Source organism: Eucalyptus grandis, chromosome 10 (genome assembly GCF_016545825.1).
Source record: "Eucalyptus grandis isolate ANBG69807.140 chromosome 10, ASM1654582v1, whole genome shotgun sequence".
NCBI lineage: Eukaryota > Viridiplantae > Streptophyta > Magnoliopsida > Myrtales > Myrtaceae > Eucalyptus > Eucalyptus grandis.
The window spans coordinates 27,394,626-27,419,676 of NC_052621.1; the positions used below are offsets into that span (position 1 = coordinate 27,394,626).

The 25,051-nt window shown below is 41.9% G+C and overlaps 5 protein-coding genes across 7 annotated transcripts; 2 read left to right on the forward strand and 3 right to left on the reverse strand.

Annotated features, from left to right (window-relative positions):
* Nucleotides 1-8: 8 nt before the first annotated feature.
* LOC104422551 (AP2-like ethylene-responsive transcription factor At1g79700) lies at nt 9-1,090 on the reverse strand. The gene is made up of 5 exons (XM_039302953.1): nt 768-1,090; nt 573-655; nt 337-434; nt 162-235; nt 9-63 (listed from the first exon to the last, which is right to left on the reverse strand). The coding sequence occupies exons 1-5, from the start codon at nt 1,088-1,090 to the stop codon at nt 9-11; spliced, it is 633 nt and encodes a 210-aa protein (XP_039158887.1).
* A 1,935-nt stretch (nt 1,091-3,025) lies between these two features.
* LOC104422552 (pectate lyase) lies at nt 3,026-4,821 on the reverse strand. Its single transcript, XM_010034914.3, has 4 exons — nt 4,628-4,821; nt 3,837-4,494; nt 3,469-3,711; nt 3,026-3,360 (listed from the first exon to the last, which is right to left on the reverse strand). The coding sequence occupies exons 1-4, from the start codon at nt 4,819-4,821 to the stop codon at nt 3,139-3,141; spliced, it is 1,317 nt and encodes a 438-aa protein (XP_010033216.3). The 3' UTR covers nt 3,026-3,138.
* Nucleotides 4,822-6,845: 2,024 nt separating this feature from the next.
* LOC104422553 (mitochondrial outer membrane protein porin of 34 kDa) lies at nt 6,846-10,290 on the forward strand. The gene is made up of 6 exons (XM_010034915.3): nt 6,846-7,016; nt 7,176-7,243; nt 7,789-7,899; nt 8,719-8,805; nt 8,949-9,157; nt 9,585-10,290. The coding sequence occupies exons 1-6, from the start codon at nt 6,968-6,970 to the stop codon at nt 9,889-9,891; spliced, it is 831 nt and encodes a 276-aa protein (XP_010033217.1). The 5' UTR covers nt 6,846-6,967; the 3' UTR covers nt 9,892-10,290.
* Nucleotides 10,291-10,915: 625 nt separating this feature from the next.
* Nucleotides 10,916-15,332, reverse strand: LOC104422555 (probable serine/threonine-protein kinase PIX7). 3 transcript variants are annotated; one of them, XM_039303892.1, is made up of 6 exons: nt 14,789-15,332; nt 13,896-14,233; nt 13,634-13,769; nt 12,941-13,080; nt 12,728-12,851; nt 10,916-12,013 (listed from the first exon to the last, which is right to left on the reverse strand). In XM_039303892.1, the coding sequence occupies exons 1-6, from the start codon at nt 14,988-14,990 to the stop codon at nt 11,496-11,498; spliced, it is 1,458 nt and encodes a 485-aa protein (XP_039159826.1). In that variant the 5' UTR covers nt 14,991-15,332; the 3' UTR covers nt 10,916-11,495. The 3 variants fall into 3 exon arrangements, with proteins under 3 accessions (XP_039159826.1, XP_039159827.1, XP_039159828.1); XM_039303893.1 differs by having other exon boundaries at nt 12,941-13,077; nt 14,789-15,330; XM_039303894.1 differs by lacking the exon at nt 14,789-15,332 and adding an exon at nt 14,358-14,570.
* A 4,807-nt stretch (nt 15,333-20,139) lies between these two features.
* LOC104422557 (protein arginine methyltransferase NDUFAF7, mitochondrial) lies at nt 20,140-25,033 on the forward strand. Its single transcript, XM_010034919.3, has 10 exons — nt 20,140-20,443; nt 20,556-20,617; nt 21,236-21,379; nt 21,550-21,660; nt 21,846-22,050; nt 22,678-22,736; nt 23,486-23,538; nt 23,641-23,863; nt 24,372-24,480; nt 24,636-25,033. The coding sequence occupies exons 1-10, from the start codon at nt 20,170-20,172 to the stop codon at nt 24,896-24,898; spliced, it is 1,503 nt and encodes a 500-aa protein (XP_010033221.2). The 5' UTR covers nt 20,140-20,169; the 3' UTR covers nt 24,899-25,033.
* The last annotated feature ends 18 nt before the right edge of the window (nt 25,034-25,051 follow it).

Below are 25,051 nucleotides of genomic sequence, written 5' to 3' on the forward strand. Positions count from 1 at the left end.
CAGAGCTATCACCTGGCAACTCCTCTGTACTTTGATACACCTCTCGAGAAGCCACTGCTTTTCCTGTCGAGAAAGATAACCCGGAAGTTTTTAGTCAGGGCAGGTTAGTTCTAGAATGTCATCGAGAGGATTATCGCTTTGCTTGATAGTGTATTTCTCACCTTCTCAATGAAGCTAGGTATTCCTCCTTTGTCATACTGTCCATTATCTCTATCTCCTTCTCATAATCTGATATCTGCAGATGATTGATAAGCTTATTGAGAAGAGATGCTTTATCTGCCATAGTTTCCCTGACAGACGGGAAAGGTATTGATCCTATTGTTGAGTTGTGCGTACCGGGAAATTGGTGAAAGTTGATGTCCCCCAGTACTTGAGCGCGGCTAAGTCGTATGCTCTCGCGGCGGCTTCTTCTTCATCATAAGCACCGAGGTAAACTGTTCGTCCCGAGTTAGGTTCCAGAGCGAATAATGGCCCGACCGACCATGGCCAAGCATAACAATACAAAACAACGTTAGCATTCCTGGAAAAGGAATAGTGAGGATTCATGTGAACGAGCAAGTTTTGAAACATACCCTGCTTTCCTTTTTTTCTCTGGGTCACGTTCCAGGAGAGCTTATCCCACAGGTGAGCTTCATATCTACCGGTCCATCTATGCCTGTCGAGTCCACAGAACAAATTTCGATTCAGAGACGGTTGGATTCAAAGATTCAATGAGCATTCGACAATTCTGGGCGACAAGACTCTCAAGTCTTGACACTCCCCTGCACCTGCTCACGCCGCGAAACCTTGAGCTCCTCTTCACGGCGGCAGCTGAAGACATCTGGTCGCCCTGCAGTGGCTGCTGAGCCTGGCCGTCGTTGCCACAACTGAGCAGGACCATAGAAGCCGGGTCCCTCCGACGCCTCTTCATGCAGCGGGGCTGCAGCGCCTCACCGTCGGCCGCCATGCAGACTCGGCGCCTCCGCACATTCTCCTCGGTTTTCACCATCACCATTTCCATTTCTCTCGCTTGCTTCAGTTCTCTTTTGCCCCTCTTCCTGGCGGGTCTCTTCCTGTCCGTGCTCTTGCTTGTCCAGAATGCCAAGTCCATGGGCAAGATATATATTGCCGAGGTCCCTAGCGGTTCCTTCAATCGCGGTTTGTTTTCTTGCTGTTGCAACTGTTTTTGGAACGAGAGGAGGTTGGCGGTGACTACGGAGCAATGCAGGACAAGGGGCTTGTCTTTATTCTGTCTGACGGCCCGAGGCGGAGGAGGATCTTGTTATTCCACGGTTTATTGCATTTGAAATTGTCGCGAGTGTTTAGATTATTTGGGTTCTTTTTGGATGATTGTATTCGGCGGGAATGTACCGTCAAAACATGGTGCGATTGCCCAAAGATAGATTTAGTCTACCATCCACACTGGGTTTTGAGCAAAGAGAGGCTTGTTAGCCTTAATGCTTGACGATAGACGAAGTCTAGAATCTAGATGATAATTTCTTACTAGTTGTGCGACTTTGGACCGACGACGAAATACTTAGTACGGCCGTGCAACTCTTTCAAGATGCTCAAAGACTCGAAAGACGGTGAAGGAGTATGATCGAAACACTCTTTGCATTGGATCGTTGTGATCAAGCTCGGGGGTTCTTCGCGTTCCGTCCGGTTTCATTACGATTCGGGGACACGGATTAGATTAGATTAAAATGGGTAATATGGTGTCTCTCTCGAGCACTGAGAGCGCCTTGAGTATCATGTCTTCCGCGGTACGCACACGAATAGAAAAAAATAATCAAGACAACTTTAAACGAGAAAAAGGGTAAAGAGAAGAGTCTGCAAGCACCAGACCAATCTCCTATCTGATCATTGCATTCTCTTCTTTGCCCTTCAGCTTCGTTCCTTGGATTCTTCGTCCGAATTACGTGATAATTAACTAGGCCAGGGTTCGTCCGGTTAGTTGAAGAAGCACATGATGTGACAACTAATAATAATAATAATCATTATCATTATTATAACTATAATTATAATAATAAGTGGGTGAGGAAGGAGTTTCTGGTGTGGACGGAGCTCTGAGACGGTGTTTTCTAGGGAATGAACCTCCATCCTACTTCATGAACTTTTGGACAAGAATGGCCGACCTATCATCAACAGTCACAAGCAGGCATCTATCGCTGTGTTTCATACTATGTTACAGCACAGTGTGTTATGCATTGAGGAGGGACTAGGAACTCTCGAGATGGTACGGCACCGGCTTCGGAACCATCTCCCTAGAAAAGTCCTTTAGTTCTTCGAGCAGGCATATTGGTGCTCGATCGGGTGATGAAGTTACATGACATGAGCTTGATATGTCTTCTTTCGTTACCGCGAAGAGAGCAAAAGAAAGATTGCCAATAGCAATCCGGTCTATGGAGATACGAAAAATCTCGCACTAAAACATTCACGGCATTGCATTACAGTGACGCCCTTCGACCACAGGATGAGCGAGTGGCTGTTCTGATCCTCGACGCGCATTGACCATGTTTCTAGTTGTTGGTCGTCGTTCTTGCATTGACCTTAGATAGAAGTGTTCGTTTGATAATCGATTCTGCAATCCGCAGGGCGGGCATGGTGGTGGTGGTGTGGAAGCCCCAGTAAAACCCTAATGCAGATTTTCAGACAAGAAGAGGTGGCTATATTCCCTAAATTGTCTGGGCTTCAGAAGAGCAAAGGACACTGAGACCTCTCTACTAGGAGTCTCTATCAGCTTGACTTGGGTCAAAAACAGCATTAAAAATTAGAACATTACATTTACTCATCCTTGGTTTTATCATGTCATTGTCATCTCGCTAACCTTTAAGTTTCCCCTCTATGGCCATGAAAAATGATCACTTACCCGTTTCTCAGCTGTAGATTAGCTGGTGATGCAGCTGGTTTAATCCGGAGGTAAGCTTTTCATCGGCTTCGCATGGTTGATTTCGCGCGCAGAGGCGACATACATAGAAGGGACGGAATTGATTTTTTTTTTTCTTTTGCATTAAGTAATGAATTTGATTTAAAAGTCAGAAATCGCTTCGTCGACATTTGAATTGAAATGGTCCTTCCCTCTCATCTCATTCTGCTTTTATCCCCCCCTTAACACCAAAACACTCAGTTCGTATAGTGACGTCTTCCTGAATGTCTAAGTTAGCACCTTTTCTTAGGCTTGCAATTGAGAGTGCCTGAGAAGCGCGTGAGCCGTCTCACGAACGTCCCGGGCTTCGCCTTGATCATGTCCTTCCTCCCGTACTTCTTCCTCAGTGGCTGCCCTGACTGCACGAAGAAGGCCCCATTTATCAACAGATCGCCCTGTGATCTCCATGTCCAGCTGCGCCACACGTCCGGCGTTGCGTAGTCCCTCTTGGTCACCTGGTCATTCGTTCGGATTCTCGTTCACGTTAAATTAAACATGTGCGATGTGAGAAGATCATGAATGCGACGACACTAGAATAGTCTTTAGTTCTTTGTTATAATTACCTCCTTAGCCGCCAAGTTGGGCGGTGCGATGAAGCGGTTGCCCTGGGAGATGATGGTGGGCTGCGAGCTGCCCCCGATGGCGTACATGAGCCAATGGGTGTAGTCGTTGTTGACGACGTGGAAGAAGCCCCATCGGCACCTCGGCATCCGCTGAATCAGACCCTTGCCAAAGTGGTTGAAGGCGACGGTCACCTGCATAATCTTGTCTCTTGGATATAAGTCGCTCGCGCCGAAGAGCATCACCTGCACATATGTCCCCGGATGTAAGTTAAACATCAATGTCTAGACCGAATGTATATAGTGGTTGATTTTTCGTCGAGATCGGAACATCGAGGTCATCGGTATATGGAGGAGATGGAAGGCGTTACGTCGTTATGGTGGGTGTAGTGGCCGTTCGAGATAGTGATGGCAGTGGAGCCCTCAATGGCGTCGATGAGCCCGTCCTGGCATCTTTTCATGGACACGTGATCGATCCAGATGTTGGTCGAGCCGAAGATGGAGATGCCATCGCCGTCACTCATTGTCCTGATCCCCACATGGTCAACCGCGTCCCTGATGATGCCCCCGGGCCTCGTGACGATGTCGTGGATGCGGATATTGTGGATGATCACGTTCCTGACGAACTGGATCGTGATGCCGGCACCGAAGGCGATGTGCACATTCGCGCCCCGGCCATCTATTGTCTTGTGGCTCGCCACCATCAGCTCCTGGTTCAGCCTGATGACCATGCTGCGTGCGAAGATGATCCACAGAGGCCGCTTCTGGATCACGGCGTGGCGGAGCGTCCCAGGCTTTGGGTTGACCACGTCGTTGTCCGAGCAATCGTAGACGACGTAGTACTTACCCTTCAAGCCTCCAGTGGTCTTGCGGCCGAATCCGAGCACGCACTTGGCCAGCCTCTTCCGGTCCTTCGCCCAGTTCTTCCTGCACCGCCAGCACCGGTCGATCGGGTTCGTAGCGAGGCACGGGCCGGAGTACTTGTGCATGTGCAATTGCCTCCTTGTGCTGTTGTTTCCATCTAAGACCCTGCAATCATTTGGAAACGTGAACACAATGATCATATATTCTCTCACAACTGCAGCAGAAGACGAAGCGTTTCGTCCGTGCTAATCTAATGTCTTCAACAATCGAGACTATTGATGATGCAATGAGTTCTCACTTGTTAACGTTCGCATTGAACTGGGCTGTGACGTTTTCGGGTTCGGGGTTAAACGCCTCGAGAGCAGCCTGGCTGGCCTCCTCCGCGCGCTTCTGCCAGTACTCGTCGAACTCCTTGATATGAGCCTCGAGGCTCGGAACTAGGACAGCCAAGGACAAGGCCAAGATGAACCCAACAAGCTTCATTGCCGCCATCTCTTTGTTATATATTCTCCTTTCGATTCTCACTTTTTCCGGTTCTCCTTAATCGACAGGCCAAGGGGGTCCAGGTCCTCTGAATCCTTGGAAACGAAACTGAATGCTTAGTGATGGCGAAGGTCTGTCGCCTCGGGATCCTGCAGTTCTCGCTCGGGCTTCAACGATCAGACCTTGCCAGTACTAATTCACCGGACCGACCACCGACCGAAACACTTATGCTATGCGCTCGCCATGGATACCCTTTTTCTCGTCGGCGTCGGAGTCTCGGTTCAAGGCTTGAGCGCATTCGCAAGGCGACCGCGCACTTATATAGCTTCTCGACCGCAGAGCATGGTGTCCAGGAAAAAAGAACCCGGTTTAGGAGGAGAACCGATCGCCATTTTCAGCGGTCACAGTCTGTCATTCGACAGCAAAACGGGAGAGCTGTTCGACAACGTCGGAGCGCTGTCCTGCTGCGTTTCTATCCACATGTTCGTACGGACTACCGCTCTCCCGCATTATCAGAATTATCTACATTAACGCCTAAAAACTTGGGTTCTCGCAGCAGATAATTGACCAGGTAAAGGGCCATCGACAGCAACGGACTTTGAGCTGAGGTCGAGGTCGAGGTCGAGATCGAGATCGAGGTCGCGCGATAGAGAGATGAATCGAGTTTATATACGGTAGGGCCGCGCTGCCGACCGCAGATTGTACTTGTATTGTACGCGTAGAGCACGCGTGATGTTTGGAACATTCCGCTTTTAGTAATGCTGAAGTATGTCTTTTCAATGAGAACATGGAGGAGAAGTGCCAAAATTTGGAAGTTCGATAGGAAACTACATTTTCTAGAAAAATCATCTAATTTGTGATGTTTGGAACCAACTCGAAATTCGGTTCAATGCCAAATTGATCTGATCAAATTCAGTACTCAAAATATTAAAATTATCTATGGATTAGATATCTTGATTAATGCAATGTGGCGATTTTCCACAAAATGAAGAGAGATGTTGCCGAAATTATTATACGTGGCCTATACCTTTTATGACAATGGTTATTGTTGAGCTTTAATTTATTTCATAATTATATTTGCAATTTGTTTGTCTAGGAGAAAATTTCATAAAAAATGAGAGTACTTTTATATAAAAAATAAAAAAGATTACAAGAAAATGGTCAGTTTTCCTTTATTTAGTAATATATGATCAAAAATATTTTTTAGCCGTTTTATTTCATTTTCTAAATGATTTCAATTAGGCAAAAAAAATATATTTTTATTTTTATTTCATTCTTCCTCCTTCGCTAGTTGCTGGGTCTTGGTGATGGTTGACCCAGCCGGCCTCGAGTGAGGTCAAGCTTGGCAACCTCAAGTGAGGTTGGGGTCAAGCTCCAACCCAAACCTATGGTTGATTGCTGAGGCCTAGTGATTGGTGAAGGAGGAAGAAGGAAATAAAAAAGTATAAAAGAATAAATACTTAGAATAACAATTTTGAAATGTGTTTTCACCTTCTTAAAATTTAAGAATTCACTCCTTAATTTTATATATGAATATTTTCCTTGATCGGAAAGTATTTTCAATTAATTATTATTTTTGATGAACCAAACAAGTGAAAGAAGGAAAATTAATTTTGAAAAAAAAAATTCTCCCAAACAAAAAAGCACCCTATGATCAAAGTGTGTCAATACATATTTGTAATTTTTGTAATAAATTGACAGTTGATCATATCCTATCTTTTTAAGTAAAAATATGTTAAAATGGTCGAAATATAAAAGAAATGCATTTAGATGGGTAGTGAATAATTAAGATAAAATGCAAGAGTTTTCTTAAAAAAATTTTGTTGGTCGGTTAATTTTTTTAGTTAAAAAGGTCTTAACATGGCGTTTATTCAATAAGCCAAAATTCATAATAAACAAAAATTGGTAATTGAAGAGAGAGAGAGAGAGAGAGAGGGAAAAATCTACGCAATATTCAAAGGCTAAAGGAGAATAAATAAATAAAATAAAAAACTCAAAAATTAGGGTTCTCTGCTTTTCTGTATCGTGCTGCCACGCGACCATTTCGTCTTCCTCCACCGCTCCCCGTCATCCCATTCTCTCTCTCTCTCTCTCTCTCTCTCCTCCGCAAGTTTTCGGTGACCGGGAGAGATCTCCATCTCCGCCGGAGGGAATCATGGGCAAGGGTCCCGGCCTCTACTCCGACATCGGCAAGAAAGCCAAAGGTCGGTCCCTCCCTCCCTTTCCGTCCTCGATTCGTCTTCTCGGCGACGGCGGCGGCGGCGGCCGGACTTTCTTTTCCCTCCTCCGGTCGAATCGTTTCTGAGATTTTTCGATCTCACGCGCGCGCGTGCTGTTGTTTGTTGTGGTTGTCTGTGGTGCAGATCTTCTCTACAAGGACTACCAGAGCGACCACAAGTTCACCATCACTACCTCCTCGGTCACCGGAGTCGTGAGTTTCTTCGGAGACCTCTGCGTGTTTACTCACTTCATTGAGCTGCGATTTTAGAACCTGCTCGTCGTTGTGCGTGTCCCGTGTTGGTTTCGATTCCGGTCTTGTGTAATCGGTGGATGATTGTCTATTCTTAGGCTTTGGTATGGTTTTGGCCGATGGAGCTTTCTTGAGAGATTGTTTGGGACTTTTTAGCGGTGACGTGATTTCATACGCGAACGTGGATGTACAAACCCTGGAAATAGGTTTCCAGATCTGAACCCGTTGGATAGTTTCGGAAAAATGATGCCTTTGGAGTTGGTTGATGAGTTTGCTGATTTCAATTGGTTTTCGTTGTATTTGCAAATGAGAAGTGTAATGAAGTTGTGGAATTCACTCTGAGTTTGAGCTCCTGCAGAGCTGTTGTAGTGTTTTTGAGTCGTCGGCATTCTTGCTTTGTCTTGAAATGCTTGCTCTTGCCTTGTATCGTGGTTTAAATGCTGGGATTGTCTGCATTTTAGTTAGAGGCAATGCGACTGAGAAACTACTTTGCAATGATATCGCAGACTATAACATCTGCAGCAACAAAGAAGGGTGAGCTGTTTCTGGCTGATGTTAATACCCAGCTGAAGAACAAGAATGTTACCACTGATGTCAAAGTGGACACGAACTCCAATGTAAGTGTTGTAAATTTGTAAAACGAAAAAAGTGAACAGTTCTCTAATGGCATGTTGCTGTTTTCTCTAAATCGTACCTGGGGGTGTTGAGGGGCAGGAGGGCGTGTGATGGAGAAATTGCTAGTGTCCGCTGGCATGCTGAATGTAAACTTCCAATGATTTCCTATCATATAATGGAAATGGGTTAGGTGTCAAGAACATGATGTGCAAGTGTACACTTATTGAGATCACTGGTTGTTTTCTTGTGACCCTTCAAAACATGGTTTTGGTTTATTCTTTATAGTAATCAGGGAAGACTCTGTGTTCTCTTTAGTAGTTAGTGTCTGAACATTATAGGTAAACTGCAACTTGCACTGCTATTAACGAATAGTGTAGTAGTATTAATTAGCATCATACTTGTTTCTGGTAATTTGTCAAATTAGGTTGTAATATGTACCTGTAGGAGGCAAGCTCCATGGGACCCTATTGTACAATTTTTCTTTAATACTTGAGTAGTTGAGTCATGTGATCAATTTTCAGGACCCTGTTCTACTATCTTTGTTTACTATTTGAGTGGTTGTGTCAAGTGAATCGACTTTCAGCAACCATGGAGAGAAATTTTAAAACTGGGGACCAAGTACTGTATCATGGTTCAAGGGGATTCACAAATGGTGTGCTGTATCTTATGGCTGTAGAAAAGGGCTTTTCATGTCAAGAAGTTATAACTCATTTGAGTATTTTAGAAGAATAATTTGGATCTCTGATGCCTTACTTAATGTTGATTATGGTATCACCCTAATTGTTTCATGGTTTTGCTGAACCTTGCCTCATGATACGCAGCTTGTCACAAAAATTACTGTTGACGAACCTTTCCCTGGACTGAAGACAATATTCTCCTTTACAGTCCCAGATCAAAGGTCTGGCCAGGTGAGCGACAATGTCTCATGGCATCTTTAAGCTTGTCACAAAAATCATCTGAGTCGGGCACGTCATTGCTTATATTGAGTTCCTTTTCTGGATATATTATTGTTACTGAGAGAAAGACACTTCCTGACTTCTGCAATTAACAGATTGAGCTACAATATTTGCATGACTATGCTGGGATAAGCACAAGCGTTGGGTTGACCGCAAATCCTGTTGTCAACTTTGCTGCTGTGCTAGGAAGTAATGTTTTGTCACTTGGCACTGACGTGTCATTTGACAGCAAAGCAAGCAATTTCACCAAATGCAATGCTGGCATCAGCTTCTCAAATGCTGACCTGATTGCTTCATTGGCCCTGTGAGTAGTTTGCATTTCTTGTTTATGTACCTGAAAAATTTCTATATATTTGTACATCGCTTGTACTCCATGTTTGATCTCCCATGTTCTCTTGAATAACATTAGTCATTTTCCAGTCTGAGATCTTTTACATTACTAGATAACAGTTCGGATGCGCTGAAGTTGTCACTTGCCTTTGGTCTTGATTACAGCGTTTTAAAGAAAGGGGCATTCTAGCACCTATATATTTTTTCATGTACAGTGCAAACCATTCTTCTACCGTTTAGATTTGGAAGTCCTCTAAATTTTTTTAGAATTGCCCTGGTTGTAATAGCAACAGATCCCTTCTGAATTTGAGAATGAAATCATTATTTATGCAAACAGCTGGTGTGGATACTGCACTATTTTGTTGTCCCTATTTTACTTAACATTCTTATTGTTGACGCAGGAACAACAAGGGTGACTCACTGACTGCGTCCTATTATCACATTGTGAACCCTGTGACTAGCACTGCCATTGGTGCTGAGGTTACCCACAGCTTTTCCTCCAATGTGAACACCATTACTGTTGGAACCCAGCATGCGCTGGACCCATTGACCACGCTGAAGGCACGGATCAACAATTCTGGTAAGGCGAGTGCTCTTATCCAGCACGAGTGGCGCCCGAGGTCACTCTTTACCGTCTCCGGGGAGGTTGACACCAAATCCATCGATAAGAGTGCCAAGGTTGGTCTTGCCCTGGCTCTTAAGCCATGATGAGAGTATTTTCCTCACTTCTGGCTTGGAGCATTGATGGGACGAAAGAATTTAGGATGCTGTGAAGTTCGATCAGACCGACGGTTTTATTTGTTTTCTTGGGCTGGTTGTAATCTCTTTTCAGAGAGTAATGCTGGTTTCCTCAGTTTCTCTCCACTTTTGGGTGGTTTTTGGAGGTGTAAAAATAAATGTCCTCATCGTGAACCCTAGGGGCTACTTTTAGAATCTTCACTTGTCAATCCATCGAATGGAAGAACGAAGAATTGCGATTCTGAGAAGGCAAATTTTCGCTTTTCGCTCTTGTTTTAGCGCATGCATCTTGTAAAAGCATGCGAGCTTATCTAGAGTCTCTGATTTGATCGATTTGGAAACGTGGGTTCTACGATACACATTGAGATATTGAGAGTTTGCTTTGCTTTTGGTTGCACTTTTCACTATAACGCAAGGCTTATTCAATGGAAATCTTTTCTTTTTCTTCAAATTGGACTCATTACCTCTTCATTGGACATATGTATTTTCTTTTTCTGGGTCAAAATTGGATTGGATTGGATTGATACTTGTTTCGCTCCCATTGGTTTGCATAACAAGATATATGGTGAGAAAAATTGTCTGGAAAAGCTAGCCAAAAGGCGACGTATGTTAAAAACTATATTATCCATGACCGACTGAAACTTTCATCATCTGATCGTAACGCATTGACTGTCGAGTGATCACTTTCAATCTGATTTCATAGTTGGCAATCCAGATATGGTATCTTCTCCTCGGTCGGAGTCGTAGGAGCTACATGGGTTATACATGATCTACAAAACCATAGAAAACTGATTTTACCCCGAAGAAACCCGACGTGGTGCCTTTGGCGTTGCTGGTGATGTCATCTAACATAGGCCTATCTCCTTTCATACAACATTCGTGCCAATACAACCTCTCGGCTAAAGATGGTAAAGTATCATGACGTTGTCATACGCAAGTCAAGAATATCATTTAAATGTTCTTTGATGAACTAAGAACAAGACTTCCAAAAGGATGGAGGAATTCGGCATCATCACTAGGAAATCAATGAAAGGCATCATACCTACATTCGTGCCAAGAAGACTCTTGGCTCAAATAAAAAAGTGTTACAATGCAATCTTATGCAAGTCGAAAACATTATACAAGTGCTGCTTCTGATGAACCAAGAAGGAGAAACACAAGAAGGACGAAGGCATTAAGCATCAGTCCCAGAGTGAAAAGCATCATATCCTAAGGGGAATGACGCATCAATGCACGATCCTAATCTTTGTCCACCTCGAGAATTTACATGACGATGACATCCTTCTCTTTAAATTACAACCAGCTCGCCTACCTTGAAATCTCTTCCAATTGCTACTGCCTACATAGCTCAGATACAACATACGCAAGTCACAGAACTGGGGAAAGATAGGATCATGCCTTCACCACAGGTGAATGGACAAAGCAGCCACAAGACAGTTAACTGCATTGCTTTTGTCGAATTGGTCGATGGAAGCAATGTCAGCCTCTCTCGAAATTACGCGACCTCCAATCGTCGTGATATCCTTAAGAGGGACTACAAACAATGTATATGGAAAGTTTGTGTGGGGTCGGACTCATACTTTTCCATTGGGTTTTGGAGAGAGGCGGGGAATGTTATTTGGAGAAGGATGGGTACCGTGCGGTATTGATAGACTCCTCACTGGTTGCCCATTCCTGATCACCACGAACCCTCCCTGAGTCCTGATGCCATTCTTAGCATTCGGATTGGACCTGGAGCGTTCAGCTTGCATGGCCTGAAAGAAGTAGGAGGAACTGGCCATATCCTTGAGGTTAAGCAGAGGCTCCAGAGCTTCAACAACTTCACTCATGCGAGGTCTGGCTTTTTGGTCCCGTCTGAGGCAGTGGGCCGCCAGCTGAGAAGCCTTCTGGGCGCCTTTGATTGAGAAGTGTCCCTCAAGACGGGGATCAATTAGCCGATAAAACCTCCTCCTGTCCTCAAGAAACGGCTTTGCCCATTCCACTAGATTGTGTTCACCATTTGGTCGGTTCTTATCCATGGATCTTCGACCAGTCAACATCTCCAGTAGGACAACTCCAAAGCTGTAAACATCACTCTTTGATGTCAAATGACCTGAGCCAAGAATAAAGTAGCATTAGATCGCATAGCTTATAGGCCATCTCAGATGAAACCATTGAAGGCACTTCTATGACGTGAGATAGCAGGCAAATCAAAACTAACAGTCCATGAAAGAGAGGAAAAACATGTTCTCAGTGGTTGCACTAACAATCAAATGTACTAGTATACCATCAAAAGATCAAAGAAGAATCGCTTGGCAGTATATCTTAGTCATCTGACATAAGTGGCACATGTCTTATGATAACACCTCTGTCAACAAAAGTCAGAATTTAAGAAGGTTAAAATACCACAAGAATCCTTAGACTAACCACTTTGAAGCCCTTATTGTCTGTAACTAATGACATGGTTCAATATTGTGACGCTTGGGTTTCAACACAATCAGTTTATGTGGACTATTATCGGCTATTGTAGTTTACTCAGATTGATCAAGACCATTTAGTGATGCATCTAAGGACCAAAAGAACAACTGATAATGGCATTGTTAGTCTAGTTATACTACAGAAACTGTCATATCTACCATTAGCTTCGAATGTGGCTGCCCGAATCAATCGTCCATAATACAATACAACGCGTTCCTAGTATATTATTGTATGTGTAGGAGGCATCGCAACTCGCCTAAATTAGAGGGGCATCCAACATAACAAGGAAATGATTAGGTAGTCATATGAAGACGCAAGACACTATACATGAATAATTAGACTCCCTAACCTGTCATTACATACTCTGGTGCTGCATAACCATAAGTTCCCATAACTCGGGTGGATACGTGAGTTTTATCTCCCTCAGGAGCATCTTTGGCAAGTCCAAAATCCGAGAGTTTGGCATTGTAATCCTACATAAGCAAACACCTTTTTAGGAAAAGCAAGCCAAAAGAAAAACCAAAATTACTTGAGGCAATAGCACATTTCTCGAGCCACATACCGCATCCAAAAGAATGTTGGATGTTTTAAAATCACGGTATATAACGGGTCTTTCAGCTTCCTCATGAAGAAAAGCAAGCCCTTTGGCAGCACCAAGGGCAATTTTAAGTCTGATTGACCACGGAAGAGGCAGGGACCCTTCTGCATATAAAGTGGATTTACCAAGAAAAGTTAATCCATCGCGCAAAAGCAAGCACTGTGCAACTAGCAAAGATATAATTCAGAACCAAACATTTTCTCCAGGCAATCTACAATATTTCGCAAATGATCCATTTCAAAGGCCAGTTCACTTGATTGAAATAGGAGGTCAAAACTGACAATAGATTCTTACAAAAGAATCTGAGCAAAAAGGGAACATAAAGCAGCTCCTCTACATGCCAACGAGATGGATCAATCTCTCTGAGATTGCACCAGATGTTGCGCTGTAAATAGGAAAAATGCAGTGCCTAGAAGCGTGTAGTTCTTTAAGTACATAAAAAGCATTGATCCATTGTCCCTGAATTTACTGACATTAGCAAGAATGTCATGACCTAACATCTGACTGCAATTAAAATCTGCAGGAAAGATCCGCATCTGTTCATTTACTATTCGGCAGGCCAGTTTCCAAATATATACTGAAACATTGAATGCGGAGAATGCTTAAAAAGATTCCATTGGTTATATGCAGCAAAAGAAAAAAGGCCCAATTACATACTTCTGAAGAGGTGATTCTCCAGACTTCCTCGAGGCATAAACTCATAGACTAGCAGTCTTTGATCATCTTCAATGCAGTAACCAATCAACTTGACTAGATTGGGATGGCGAAGATTACCAAGAAAACTAATTTCAGCCTGCATAACAGGTTGCCAGAGGGGGGAAAACAGTATTAGACCAAATAAGCATCGCATCCATAAAATTGTACTATCTAGCTTCGAATTAAAACAAAATAGAGAGAAAAGGAGCGAAAGAGGCCATACAAGCCACTCTTTGTGACCCTGAAGTCCATCGTGATTAAGGGTTTTGACCGCAACAGTAAGGCCTGTGCCAGGTTTCACTGGAGCAGTTCCATTCTCCTCTATCCAACCTTTAAAGACACATCCAAATCCACCCTCGCCAAGAAGACTCTCAGGTCTGAAATTTCTCGTCGCTAATTTAAGATCAATAAATGTGAACTTCCGGAGATGGGATGCGACCCTGAGTTCCTCACTGAACATAGGTGTTGATGAAGTGCTTTCTGCATTGCTAGTAATAGTAGAGGAGACTACCGGAACAACTGGTTCATCTGCACTTTTTGAGTTGGTCGACTTACTTTCCACTGACGAGATAAACAACAGAGCATAAGTAACCAATTCCCCATGTCAGAAAAAATTGAAGAAATAGACAGGTGTTAAGCTTGAAGAAATAGACAGGTGTTAAGCCGATGATGATGCAGCTAATACCATTGAGGTCTAGGGGAATGTTGATGGGATTCAACAGACAAGTTGAATCTCATCTTTTTGATACCATTTCCTTTTGAATCTGAATTATGCAAAACATATAAGTAACTGCAGAGATAAAAATTTGAGCTGCTTGCGTAATTTGAGCAGGGTTCCCAAATCAAGTCCTAGAAATAACAAAGTTTACACTCACTGCTGCCCCCCCTCCCCGCGGGCGGAACAGAAACATCAGTTTTAAGGAGGAATGTTATGATCAACAAACACTTCTTCACCAACCCCGATGTTTCTTGGCAGAAAGATAACATCTTTCACCAACTCAACAGCTATGACCATATCTCTAAGATTAAGCAGAAGTCCTAACTCTCTCTCTCTCTCTCTCCCTCTTTGCTTTTTTTCCCAGCAAATAAGAGAAACGAGAGGTTGAAGAAACATACCATAAGTAGTACTGATTCCGCTGATGGAGCTATTGACCTTTGATCTAAAAGGCATGCAAGAACATCTCTCCATGAACCTCAACTTGATCCAACAACACCCATCCCTCTTCTTCTTTTTCCCCCTCTCCCTTTTCTCTTCTCTTTCCTTTGATTTCTCCAAAGCCCAATTCTCCACCTTTATCGAATCAGGCCCTAACCCCATCTAACACCAACCTCTGCAACAACAGCAACTCTCACGACACCCACAGAAAGAAGGCAGAAAACCCAACTTCTCTTCTCCTCATACAAACCCAAACCCAGCTAAAATTTTCGGCTGAACGATCTTCAATCAGCTCACAAACAAAATCCCCCCCAGAAGATGAGCACAAAAGAGAAGGGTTGGGAATTCTTCCCCAAGGTCATATCTAATGATAAAGACCGATGAACAGTTGTTGTGTGTGTGTCTGTCACCCAAAAAATCAATCTTGTTCAGCCAAATTAGTCAAAAGAATAGGTTGAGAGATCAGAGAGAGGAGAGAGAGAGAGAGAGAGAGAGGGAGGGGGGGCTGCTTGAGAAAGAGGGAAAGTGCTCTCAGCCCTCGGGCAACACGGGCAGTTTGAAACTGGGAATGCGGGCAAGGGACGGGCAGGAGAGAGAGTTCTTTTGTCCTTCACCAACAGTAAACTTGGCATATTCTAGACATCACATCATAGAATACTAGTGCTGATAGTACTTGGAAACTTTTGTTTATTCACTGTGAGGAAGAGGTGGAAAAAAAAAACCCAAAAAGATCGAATTATTGCAACCCAAATGAACTTTCCCATGTTTTGAATTTGTAAATTGGTATAGAGATTAGAACCCCAAGATACAATAAGTCCAAGCGGAAATGGGGATTCACTAAAAAGAAGAGTCTTTGCTGTGAAACCTCAGTTCCAATGCGCAGAAACGACAAGAAGACATTCAACCGAATGGAGGAAAAAAGGGCATGAATCTTAAACTCTGTTTTCAGACAGGCACAGCCTCATGAATTGGTCGGGATAGTAGTCCCTATTCCCAGATCCGGACTGACTGGAGGAGAGCTGAATCATCACTGAATATTGAAACTAAAAGATTAAAAAAAAAAATTAAGGAAAAAAAGGACCCAAAGAATTAGAAAATGGGAAGTCATCTACAGGACCTTTCCTAGTCTAATTTTCAAAAAGGACCATTGAAGTTTTCCAAGGGAGGAGGGTGCAGTAAGGAACTGGAGCCGGTGGTGGCGGTGGACAATCAAGCTCGTGTTTTGCAAATTACAGCTGTAAAAGGAATAAAAGAATCTGCATTTTTTACGGGCACTGGTCAAAAGAATAAGTGGCCTTGCCCCCCTTTGGAGATGGGAGGTTGAAGATTGGCTTTTTTATGTGGGTTGAGATGAGTGTTTGGACACGTAAAGAGGACAGAGGATTCCGAGTCTAGTGGAGAATATGATAGAATATCTGATAAAAATAAAAACAAAAAGGAAGAAAAGAAAGGAAGAGGGAGGAAGAGAGAGGGCGAGTATCTTGGACGACCTTGAGTTAGATACGGTACTAAGTTTGAGCATGACTCGACTTAATTTACGAGATGCTCGAAACTTAATTGGTGTTTGATCGAGTTGAGTAAATTTAAGGTTGAAATTCATTTTGATTGATGATTGAGACATTTGAGTTTGACTCGATTAAAAAGGAATCTACTTATAAATAAACTAGATTTTAAACTCAAATTCAAGCGTTATAGACCCGGATATTTTTAATTAAGAGGATGTATGACTTGGTTCAAGCTTTATGTGGTTTTAAGAATTTCTATATCTATTTTTTAGGTCTTTATGTTATTGTTATAAAATATATATCGAAGCTCAATTAGCTTTACGAATCCAACCACATGAAGATGGTAAGCTCAAATTTGACTCGACGATATGTTTGAATAGCTTGAACTTGACTTAAAATCAAATGGGTCGACCTCAATTATCATCAAGGCGAGTTTGAGTTGTTCACAATTAACTTAATTCAATTTCACTCCTATTTATGTTATACATTTAGGGAAATTTGTATCTCGCGTCCTGGGCAAATTTTCCTCGCGAAAAGTGCCTTGCTAAGCATTTGGCAAGGAATGGGGCCAGGTGGGGCGTCCGACCCGCTTAGTTAATTCGCCTCGTTTTGCATATTTCCATAAAAAGTATATATTAGTTAGGAGTGATACATTAAAAAATATGAGCGATCGGTTCTAAGTTGGATAGGTTCCAAACCCAAACTCTATACCCTATCCTATTATAATCGGTTTCTTTTTCTTGAGCCATGTATCGTATCTTGATTGCACTAAAACCTCTTTTGGAACTTATCTTGTTTTTCTAGTTTCGTTCCAAGGTTTGTCCTGTGTTTGCACTTGAACTTGTTTTGTGACCGCTTGATATCCTATACAACTTTGAATTTTACATAAATAAGCAAGAAAACAACAACGTAATCTTCCTAATTTATATTAAAACATTAAACACGTGTAATAAATAAGTACATCAATTGTTTGACTAAACAAAAACTAAGGATCTACAAGGCTAATTATTATAAGCAAACATGACATGATAAAGCAAAAATCTTAACATTGTATAAACATTAGCAGCAAACATGGGTTAAATATTACTCTCATTCTCACAACTGCTATAGAAAGATGTTCAATTATCTAGAATGATTAACAAATCTTTTTTTAACATTAGTAAAAATTGGTTCCAAAACCAGTCCAATTGGTGCAAGTCCCGGATGGGCCTTTAATTGGAATCGGGAACTGGACCAATCTCAACCGATTTTTAAAAAATGGAACCGGTTCTCAAACCGATTCAAATAGGAAACTATTCCCATGCCTATTTTCTTTGTGGTCCGGTTCGGTTTTCAAATGGTCCAGTTGCACACCCTATGAAATAATAGATCACACAACATATAATAATTTATTACTTGGTTTAAAATTAAATTAAATTTAAGTGAGTAATACAAACACATTAATATAGTAAGTTGTATTAAGCTCACGAAACTGTGATTCTTTAATAATCATATTTGGGAATATGTTTAAAGTAGCAAAAAAAAAAAAGCAAAGGTAATTATGAAAATTCAGCAACTATATGTTTAGATATTTAATTCAAAATATCTTAATGACGACGTTCAATTGATTCGGACATCTCCAATTTTACTAGAAACATACCCGCTCCTCAGAGAAATAAATGGAAGATTTCGTACGTCAAATTATTGGGAGCTATATACATGCCACGATGCTGAGGAAATGCCATAATCTACTAAATAAAATTTAGTTCAACTCCATAAAGCATGAACAAAAAGAAGAAGAAGAGGAAATAATAACTCAATTTTGACAATTAGAATAATCTTTTATAATCAACGATAAAAGGTTCATTGACGTCTATGTGGCGTATATTTTTGTGAAGAAAGCATAAAAAAATTATCTCTCAACGTGACGACACTTAAAAAATTATGTTATAAAAATATAATATATATTTATATATTCATTTGATCAGACTGGACTCGGTTTATACCGAATTTTCAAAGCCTCAAGTCTCCAAAGACCTAATCAATTTAGAAGCTATCCATCAATGGGAAATTTTATTGGCTGCCTTTGAAAAAAACAGGAAGATATCTTTGTTTCTTTAGATGGACGTGACGCCTTCCCGGGTTGCCCATCGACCCGGCGCGCACCCGGGTCAACCCTTTGTACAACCGCGCTCGCGCAAGTGCAATTCTCGTACCATGTCATCTTCTTAATCAATAATTGCTAATAGCCCTCTTTCAACATTGATTCTCGACATTGTTCGTCTCGTTCGATAGTCACATCAGTATTATTTGTTAGCCGTGTAGTTTGCACAACAACCACGACAACCTAATGTCACGACAATCAATTCATGCTATCGCAACAACCTCCTATTACGTAGCTTGTACGGCAGTCGTGACAACACACAATAGTCATGTAAAAAATCACATCAACGTCACATAAAAGGTTTTCTCTGCAACACATCAAACTAGTTTGGCGATCTGTCTGAATGTTTTTTGTTTTTTTCTAGATACGAGTTGATTTCTTTGATGCCATGTTGAGTTTGAGAGGATGTTAGTGACATTTTTTAATATTTTCCTTTGATTTTCCATATCTATTATAATTAGGAGATTCTCCATATTTACTTTTGACCGTGCATATAATTGACCAATATATTACCTTATAAAATTATTTAATAAAGTTTATAAATAGGTTCATGTACTATTTATTATGAAATATTAAAATTTATGGACATTACATAATTCTATTTTTCACAAATATTCTTATTTTGAAAGCCAAGCTAGACAATCTTGAGGGTATTTCTTCATCTACTAACTTGAAGTTTTTGGGTTGGGCCTTTTAACATTCTCTTTTCTCTCTTGTGTATGTACATCCACTCCCATTAGTCAAACTCCACGCGTTGTTCCTAATTTGACTTGTGTGTAAGGGCTATTAAAATTTCGTTTCACATCGCTTGATAATAGATTTTATATACCTTTCATATTCATACTAACAAGTTTAATGGGGATTAGATTAGAGAGCGTAAACAATAATTTGAGGATGCATGGTGGCTAAATGTGTCAGGTGAATTTAGATATATTTAAATAGAGGGCTGGATAAGCTATCCTAACTTTTGGAGTGGGATAAATTTCACCCCTATCCAAATTAAATATATAAAAGAAGATAAATAATGAAAGAAAATCAAGAATAACTTTTGCTCGCTCACTTTTTTTTTTGGGTCTGATCCTATCCTATATCTATTTAACAAACTATTGTATGTGCAATTATCATGCGGCGCTTGTCGAAGATTTTTTCTCTCTCAATTCATGCATGACTAGGTCAGATTTTGATCTAGTCACGACATGTCACCATTATGATTGCCTTACATCAGCGACAACTCAACAATGATTGCATCTCACGATGACGGTAGTCACATATTGTCATAACTCCCGAGTTAATCATGTGAGCCAATCCATTATGATCCCCGTCATGGAGGTCACTATTAGAAAACAACAACCACTACATCGTCGGTTGTCCTATTTGCCATTGTAGGATCCGGTGTCATTGCTTTTAAGATATTCATTTAGTTTACTCACTACTTGTCTAACTAAAATTCAAATCGTATCCGGTTACCGACCAAAACAAAAGATACAGGATGAGACAAATCTCGTACGGTTCCCATTCGGCACGTGACTGAAAATATCCGTCTAAGGCTGGCTTCCCCTGCCATCGACCGGTCCGAGCGGTCGACGAGCGGTTCGAGGTCGCGGCTTCCGAACCGGGTCCGGTCCATATCGACCTCCGTCTTTTCCATCTTCCTGCGGCCGTGTCAGTGAATCTTCTTGAGAGAGAAGCAAATATGCTGAGGAAGCTGCTGCTTCGAACGTCCGCCGCCCGGCGATCTCTCTCCGGCGCCGGCGCTTCAGGTTCCCGCGTCCTCCCCGACCGACGTCCTTCTCCGTCGCTCTCCCCGTCGCCTCGCGGGCCCGCCTCGCGCTTCTACGCGTCCGCCTCGTCTCAAGTCCCGGGCGGGACTTTCGTCGAACACGTGGACGACGGCGGCGCGGACGGTCCCACTTCCCGACCTTCCGCCGCCATCTCCGTCGACCGCTCGGCTCTCTGCAATCCTCCCGGTACTGCCCGGAAGGCCTCATCGCTTTAAGCTCGCGAATGTGATGTTAGGAAAGGTTGTTATTGAATGACGATGTATGTTGTCGTGAAGTTTCGTTTTCTGCTTGTTTGTAGAGCATTCCCATGAACCGACTGCGGACTCTGAGCTCGTTAAGCACCTCAAGGGCATCATCAAGGTACGGGAGATTATCCCCAGTTCTTGGTTTAGCTCGATATATTGGTGTGCTTTATGGCGAGTGCGTTGTGTTTGTGAAAATGTCCCGGTAAGTGCCGAGGTGAGGTGTGGGATATGGGGCTTCAGGGATCTTTTTAGCGGTTCTATTGGTTCAAGTTTAATATGGTTCGATTCGATTGGTTCTCATTCAGCAAAAGGAACAATTGGCATTGTATCGCCATTGCCCGGGTGTTAGGTTGTTACTTTTCAATAAGAGTCAATAGCTTGTAATATGGAATGCTTTCACCAGTGGAAGGCCTTTTGGTTGGAAATGATGAAGCTGAAAAATAAATCGCATTTATCTTTTCGAGGAAGAATTCACACGGCACTCCATGATTAAGTTGATGAAATGTAAATTTAGAGTGTTTGTTAATCTGCTTCTAAATCTAAAAGGCTATAGCTTTCTATGTGCACGACACTCATTTTGGACCGTGGGAATGCTCTCATCCTTGTGTACCATCTGAGCAATGATATCAATTGATTTCCAGAGTCATTTACAGGCATCCTCTATCATTTGCCGGGCTTAATTGAGCAATGCCGTCACTTCCAATTTGATGTTAGCAATTGGTTTCTTTTGCAGTTTCGTGGTGGGCCAATTTCAGTTGCTGAGTACATGGAGGAAGTTCTGACTAACCCAAAAGCTGGATTCTACATCAACCGTGATGTTTTTGGTATGGAAGGTGACTTTATAACCTCTCCTGAAGTAAGTCAGATGTTCGGTGAGGTAAGCTCAGTAGCATAGTCACCCTATATCCTCACTTATATGTAGTTATATTGAAATTTGTGGGTGCTGAAAATCAAAGTTATTGGGACCTTTAGTAATCTATCTTCAGTGGGTTTTTCCAGTATATGGTCAACTACTTTTGCGCTGCTAATATATATTGGTTACTTTAGATGATTGGCGTTTGGACCATGTGCATGTGGGAGCAGATGGGACAACCAAGTAAAGTCAACCTTGTTGAGTTGGGTCCAGGACGAGGAACCCTCATGGCCGACCTGCTTCGTGTATGTCCACAGTGATGTTCTATTGTGAAGGATTATTTTGCCTTAGAGAAGTTACAGGAAATTTGTGCTCTGCTTTCATTAGTTCTGAAACTATGATGAGGAAGATCTTATTCATATTTGCTGCATCATCCATTGTCCTTATTATATAACTGTCAACTGATGAAGTGGTGTAGCTTTGGTTGTAGGGTACATCAAAGTTCAAACATTTCACAGAGGCACTCCACATACACATGGTGGAGTGCAGTCCCACATTGAGGAAACTCCAGCATAGCAACTTGAAGTGTATCGAGGGGGAAAATGTATCGCAAGATGTTGGACACAGAACTATTAGCACTTTGGCAGGGACTCCGGTAACGTGGCATGCTGCATTGGAGCAGGTTCCATCAGGATGTAAGGACTTGTCTTTGCTTCATTATGCTTTTGTGGGAATGAAAAGAAAGTATATGAAAACTACATTTGTTAAGCATACAATTTCTTGGCTCGGATTCTCCCTTTCTTTAGATGCACAGATACACACATCAGCAGAACTGTATTTTGATTATCCATACATACACCAATAGTATATTGCCATTTAGTCGGCAGTACGATTTTTTATGCTAAAGAGCCATCTATCTTGCATTATCAGTGTTGAATTTGGTTTTTGTGAACTGTGAACAGTTACTGTTTTCTGTTTCTTATGCTATTGACATAATTAAATTTGACAAGGTCTGAAAAAATATATAGGCACTGAAGAAATAAAGTGTCATTTCGATGTAGTTTTCCCATTTTAACTGCAATAGTTACGGTGGTCACTGCATGTTTTTGGCATTCAATAAGACAAAAATGATTGTAGTGAAGTGATGCTGTTATATACGTAAGTGGTGTTAATGCTCAAGGCCATTCGCCATTCTACACTAAATATATCTTTAGTTTGTTTTCAAGACATGTTATTCTTATGGAGTTTGGATGCTTTTATATGGGATGATCTTAACTCTTTCTAGTTCTTTGAAACTGAGCATCTCTTTATTTTTGTTCCAGTGCCAACTATCATCATTGCACATGAGTTTTATGATGCTTTACCAATACACCAGTTTCAGGTTAGTTTTTATTTATTTATTCATTTCCCTTTGGGCATTAGTTTCAGCAGGTTAGTTCACTGTGCTGTGATGTTATCTTTTGATGTTGCTTCTAAGAAATTTGATCTGCTAGATGCTTGTGCATATTGTTCACCACTTGAGATTCAAACCCAGGGCAGTCTCCTGATTGATTAATATAATTTGACCTGCTAATGTGCTGGCTTCACTTGAAGGGTGAAAGGCTTTGTTGCATTGTCATCCTAGTGTATATCGATCTTATAATGCCTTTTTTGTTTCGATGATCTTTATACAAACATTTTTGCATGTTTAGATCTTCCTCCATATGCCTGTCTTCTATTTGTCTTGCTATCACATTGTTTGCGGAGTAATTGCATTTGCTTATTACATAGGTTTTAGAAACCCTCAACTGCCAGCTAGGTGGCTTGACAAAGGTACCTTGAGTCCCAAAGTTTTACACTACTCCAGAAATGATATTGTAGGATTTAAGGCAGTTGTAAAGCTAGCATAGAAATATATTTGCACGTCGATGCGATGTATATGCGATCCTGTTGGAACTCTAATTCTTTTATTAATTTTTCACTGAGATGACAATACTAGTGATCTCTCTGTGTGCTTGAATCAGTTGTACATCTTTCCTACAAAAGCATTATTTCCTTTATGAGATAATATGTTCCTTGCTGAATGTCCCTATTATAGTAGATTGGTGTTCTGTGATATCTCATGTCCTGGTCTTGGCCATGTTTCAACAGAGGGCCTCTCGCGGCTGGTGTGAGAAAATGGTGGATATTCAGGAAGATTCATCGTAAGGACTTGGATCTTTATTGGGCTCTCTGTTTAGGGATCATCTTGTACTTTTTTATTTATTTATTATGATGGAGTCATTTAACGGCCTTCTACTTGTTAGGTTCCGCTTTGTTCTCTCTCCACAGCCCACTCCTGCAAATCTGTATCTGATGAAACGTTTCCAGTGGGCCGCAGATGAAGAGATTGAAAAGCTTAACCATATTGAGATCTGCCCCACAGCAATGGACTTGACACAGACAATTGCTAAGAGAATAAGTTCTGATGGAGGTGGGGCTCTTATAATTGATTATGGTCAGAATGGAGTGATCTCGGATAGTCTGCAGGTCTGCATCTGACTATTATACTTTTCTCAAGCTTTTCATTTACTGCACATTATAGCCTCTCTATAAAAATAGCTAGCACAGTGTGATAGTTCCGGTTTCAAATCTTTTCTGTGTCAAAATCTTTTCTGTCTTCATTTGTAAGACTTGCTATAATGCTCTTGAGCGTGTAACTGCACGTTCAAGCTTGCTGTACATTGGAGATGGGTTCCTGGGGAAAGGTAGTTGATGCAGTTCACTTCTTCCTGGAATGAAGTACGCATGTGAAATGGAGGACTGTCTTAACCTGTGAATAGCTTGGGCAAAATTCACTGTCCTTTTAGCTAGTCGGTCCCTGTGCCATCTGACTAGATGCTTGTATATTGAGGTAGAACTCTTTTCAAGGCATGGGATTGTGTGAGAACTTTGATTATTATTGCTAGGGACTATTGTTTCGACATGCTAAACCTTGATATACTCTCTCTCTCTCTCTCTCTCTCTCTCTCTCATATTCCAACCGTATTTTGAGCAGGCAATTCGGAAACACAAGTTTGTCGATATACTGGATGATCCTGGTTCAGCTGACCTCAGTGCATATGTTGATTTTGCTGCCGTCAAGCACTCCGCTGAGGAAGCATCAGGTTGCACAACCCTACCATACCTGTTGCCAGTGCCCTATTTAAGATTATAATATGGTGATATAACTGTTAGTTGCAGTTGTGGTTGCTTTTGCATGCAAGAATATGATCTTTACTTCCAGTTTTTCTCACTTCATATAATCTTGACGTTCCTGCAGAAGATGTCTCAGTTCACGGTCCAATCACGCAATGTCAATTCCTTGGCGCTCTTGGGATAAACTTTAGAGTCGAGGCGTTGCTACAGAACTGTACCGACGAACAAGCAGAATCTTTAAGGGCCGGGTACTGGCAACTGGTGGGTGAAGGAGAGGCACCATTCTGGGAAGGGCCCGACGAACAGGTTCCAATAGGGATGGGCACTCGGTACTTGGTGACGGCTATTGTGAACAAGAAACAAGGAGCTCCCATTCCATTTTCTTAATTTCTAGACCACATGGAATTCACTGGTTCGAGCTAGAAACTGTAGTGGTGATTCTAGTCCTGAAACTTTTGACCCTTGTACCCACCTTGCAATCTACTCATGGCTGATTATCTATCTACCTTTGAATTGAGTGCAGTTCTGATGTGGCCAATA

Excerpts from the sequence above, each read along its gene's own strand:
- LOC104422553 (XM_010034915.3), top strand. The coding sequence starts at position 6,968 with ATGGGCAAGGGTCCCGGCCTCTACTCCGACATCGGCAAGAAAGCCAAA. Across the intron at positions 7,017-7,175 it reads CATCGGCAAGAAAGCCAAAG|ATCTTCTCTACAAGGACTAC; the intron begins GTCGGTCCCTCC and ends TCTGTGGTGCAG. Across the intron at positions 8,806-8,948 it reads CAGATCAAAGGTCTGGCCAG|ATTGAGCTACAATATTTGCA; the intron begins GTGAGCGACAAT and ends TGCAATTAACAG.
- LOC104422552 (XM_010034914.3), bottom strand. The coding sequence starts at position 4,821 with ATGGCGGCAATGAAGCTTGTTGGGTTCATCTTGGCCTTGTCCTTGGCT. Across the intron at positions 4,495-4,627 it reads TTCAATGCGAACGTTAACAA|GGTCTTAGATGGAAACAACA; the intron begins GTGAGAACTCAT and ends AAATGATTGCAG. Across the intron at positions 3,712-3,836 it reads ACTACACCCACCATAACGAC|GTGATGCTCTTCGGCGCGAG; the intron begins GTAACGCCTTCC and ends ACATATGTGCAG.
- LOC104422555 (XM_039303892.1), bottom strand. The coding sequence starts at position 14,990 with ATGGGGTTAGGGCCTGATTCGATAAAGGTGGAGAATTGGGCTTTGGAG. Across the intron at positions 12,852-12,940 it reads CCAACATTCTTTTGGATGCG|GATTACAATGCCAAACTCTC; the intron begins GTATGTGGCTCG and ends TTGCTTATGTAG. Across the intron at positions 12,014-12,727 it reads ACCAGAGTATGTAATGACAG|GTCATTTGACATCAAAGAGT; the intron begins GTTAGGGAGTCT and ends TTCTTGGCTCAG.
- LOC104422551 (XM_039302953.1), bottom strand. The coding sequence starts at position 1,090 with ATGGACTTGGCATTCTGGACAAGCAAGAGCACGGACAGGAAGAGACCC. Across the intron at positions 435-572 it reads GAGAAAAAAAGGAAAGCAGG|TTTACCTCGGTGCTTATGAT; the intron begins GTATGTTTCAAA and ends CGGGACGAACAG. Across the intron at positions 236-336 it reads CAACTTTCACCAATTTCCCG|ATATCAGATTATGAGAAGGA; the intron begins GTACGCACAACT and ends AATCATCTGCAG.
- LOC104422557 (XM_010034919.3), top strand. The coding sequence starts at position 20,170 with ATGCTGAGGAAGCTGCTGCTTCGAACGTCCGCCGCCCGGCGATCTCTC. Across the intron at positions 22,051-22,677 it reads GGAGCAGGTTCCATCAGGAT|TGCCAACTATCATCATTGCA; the intron begins GTAAGGACTTGT and ends TTTTTGTTCCAG. Across the intron at positions 23,539-23,640 it reads GATATTCAGGAAGATTCATC|GTTCCGCTTTGTTCTCTCTC; the intron begins GTAAGGACTTGG and ends TCTACTTGTTAG.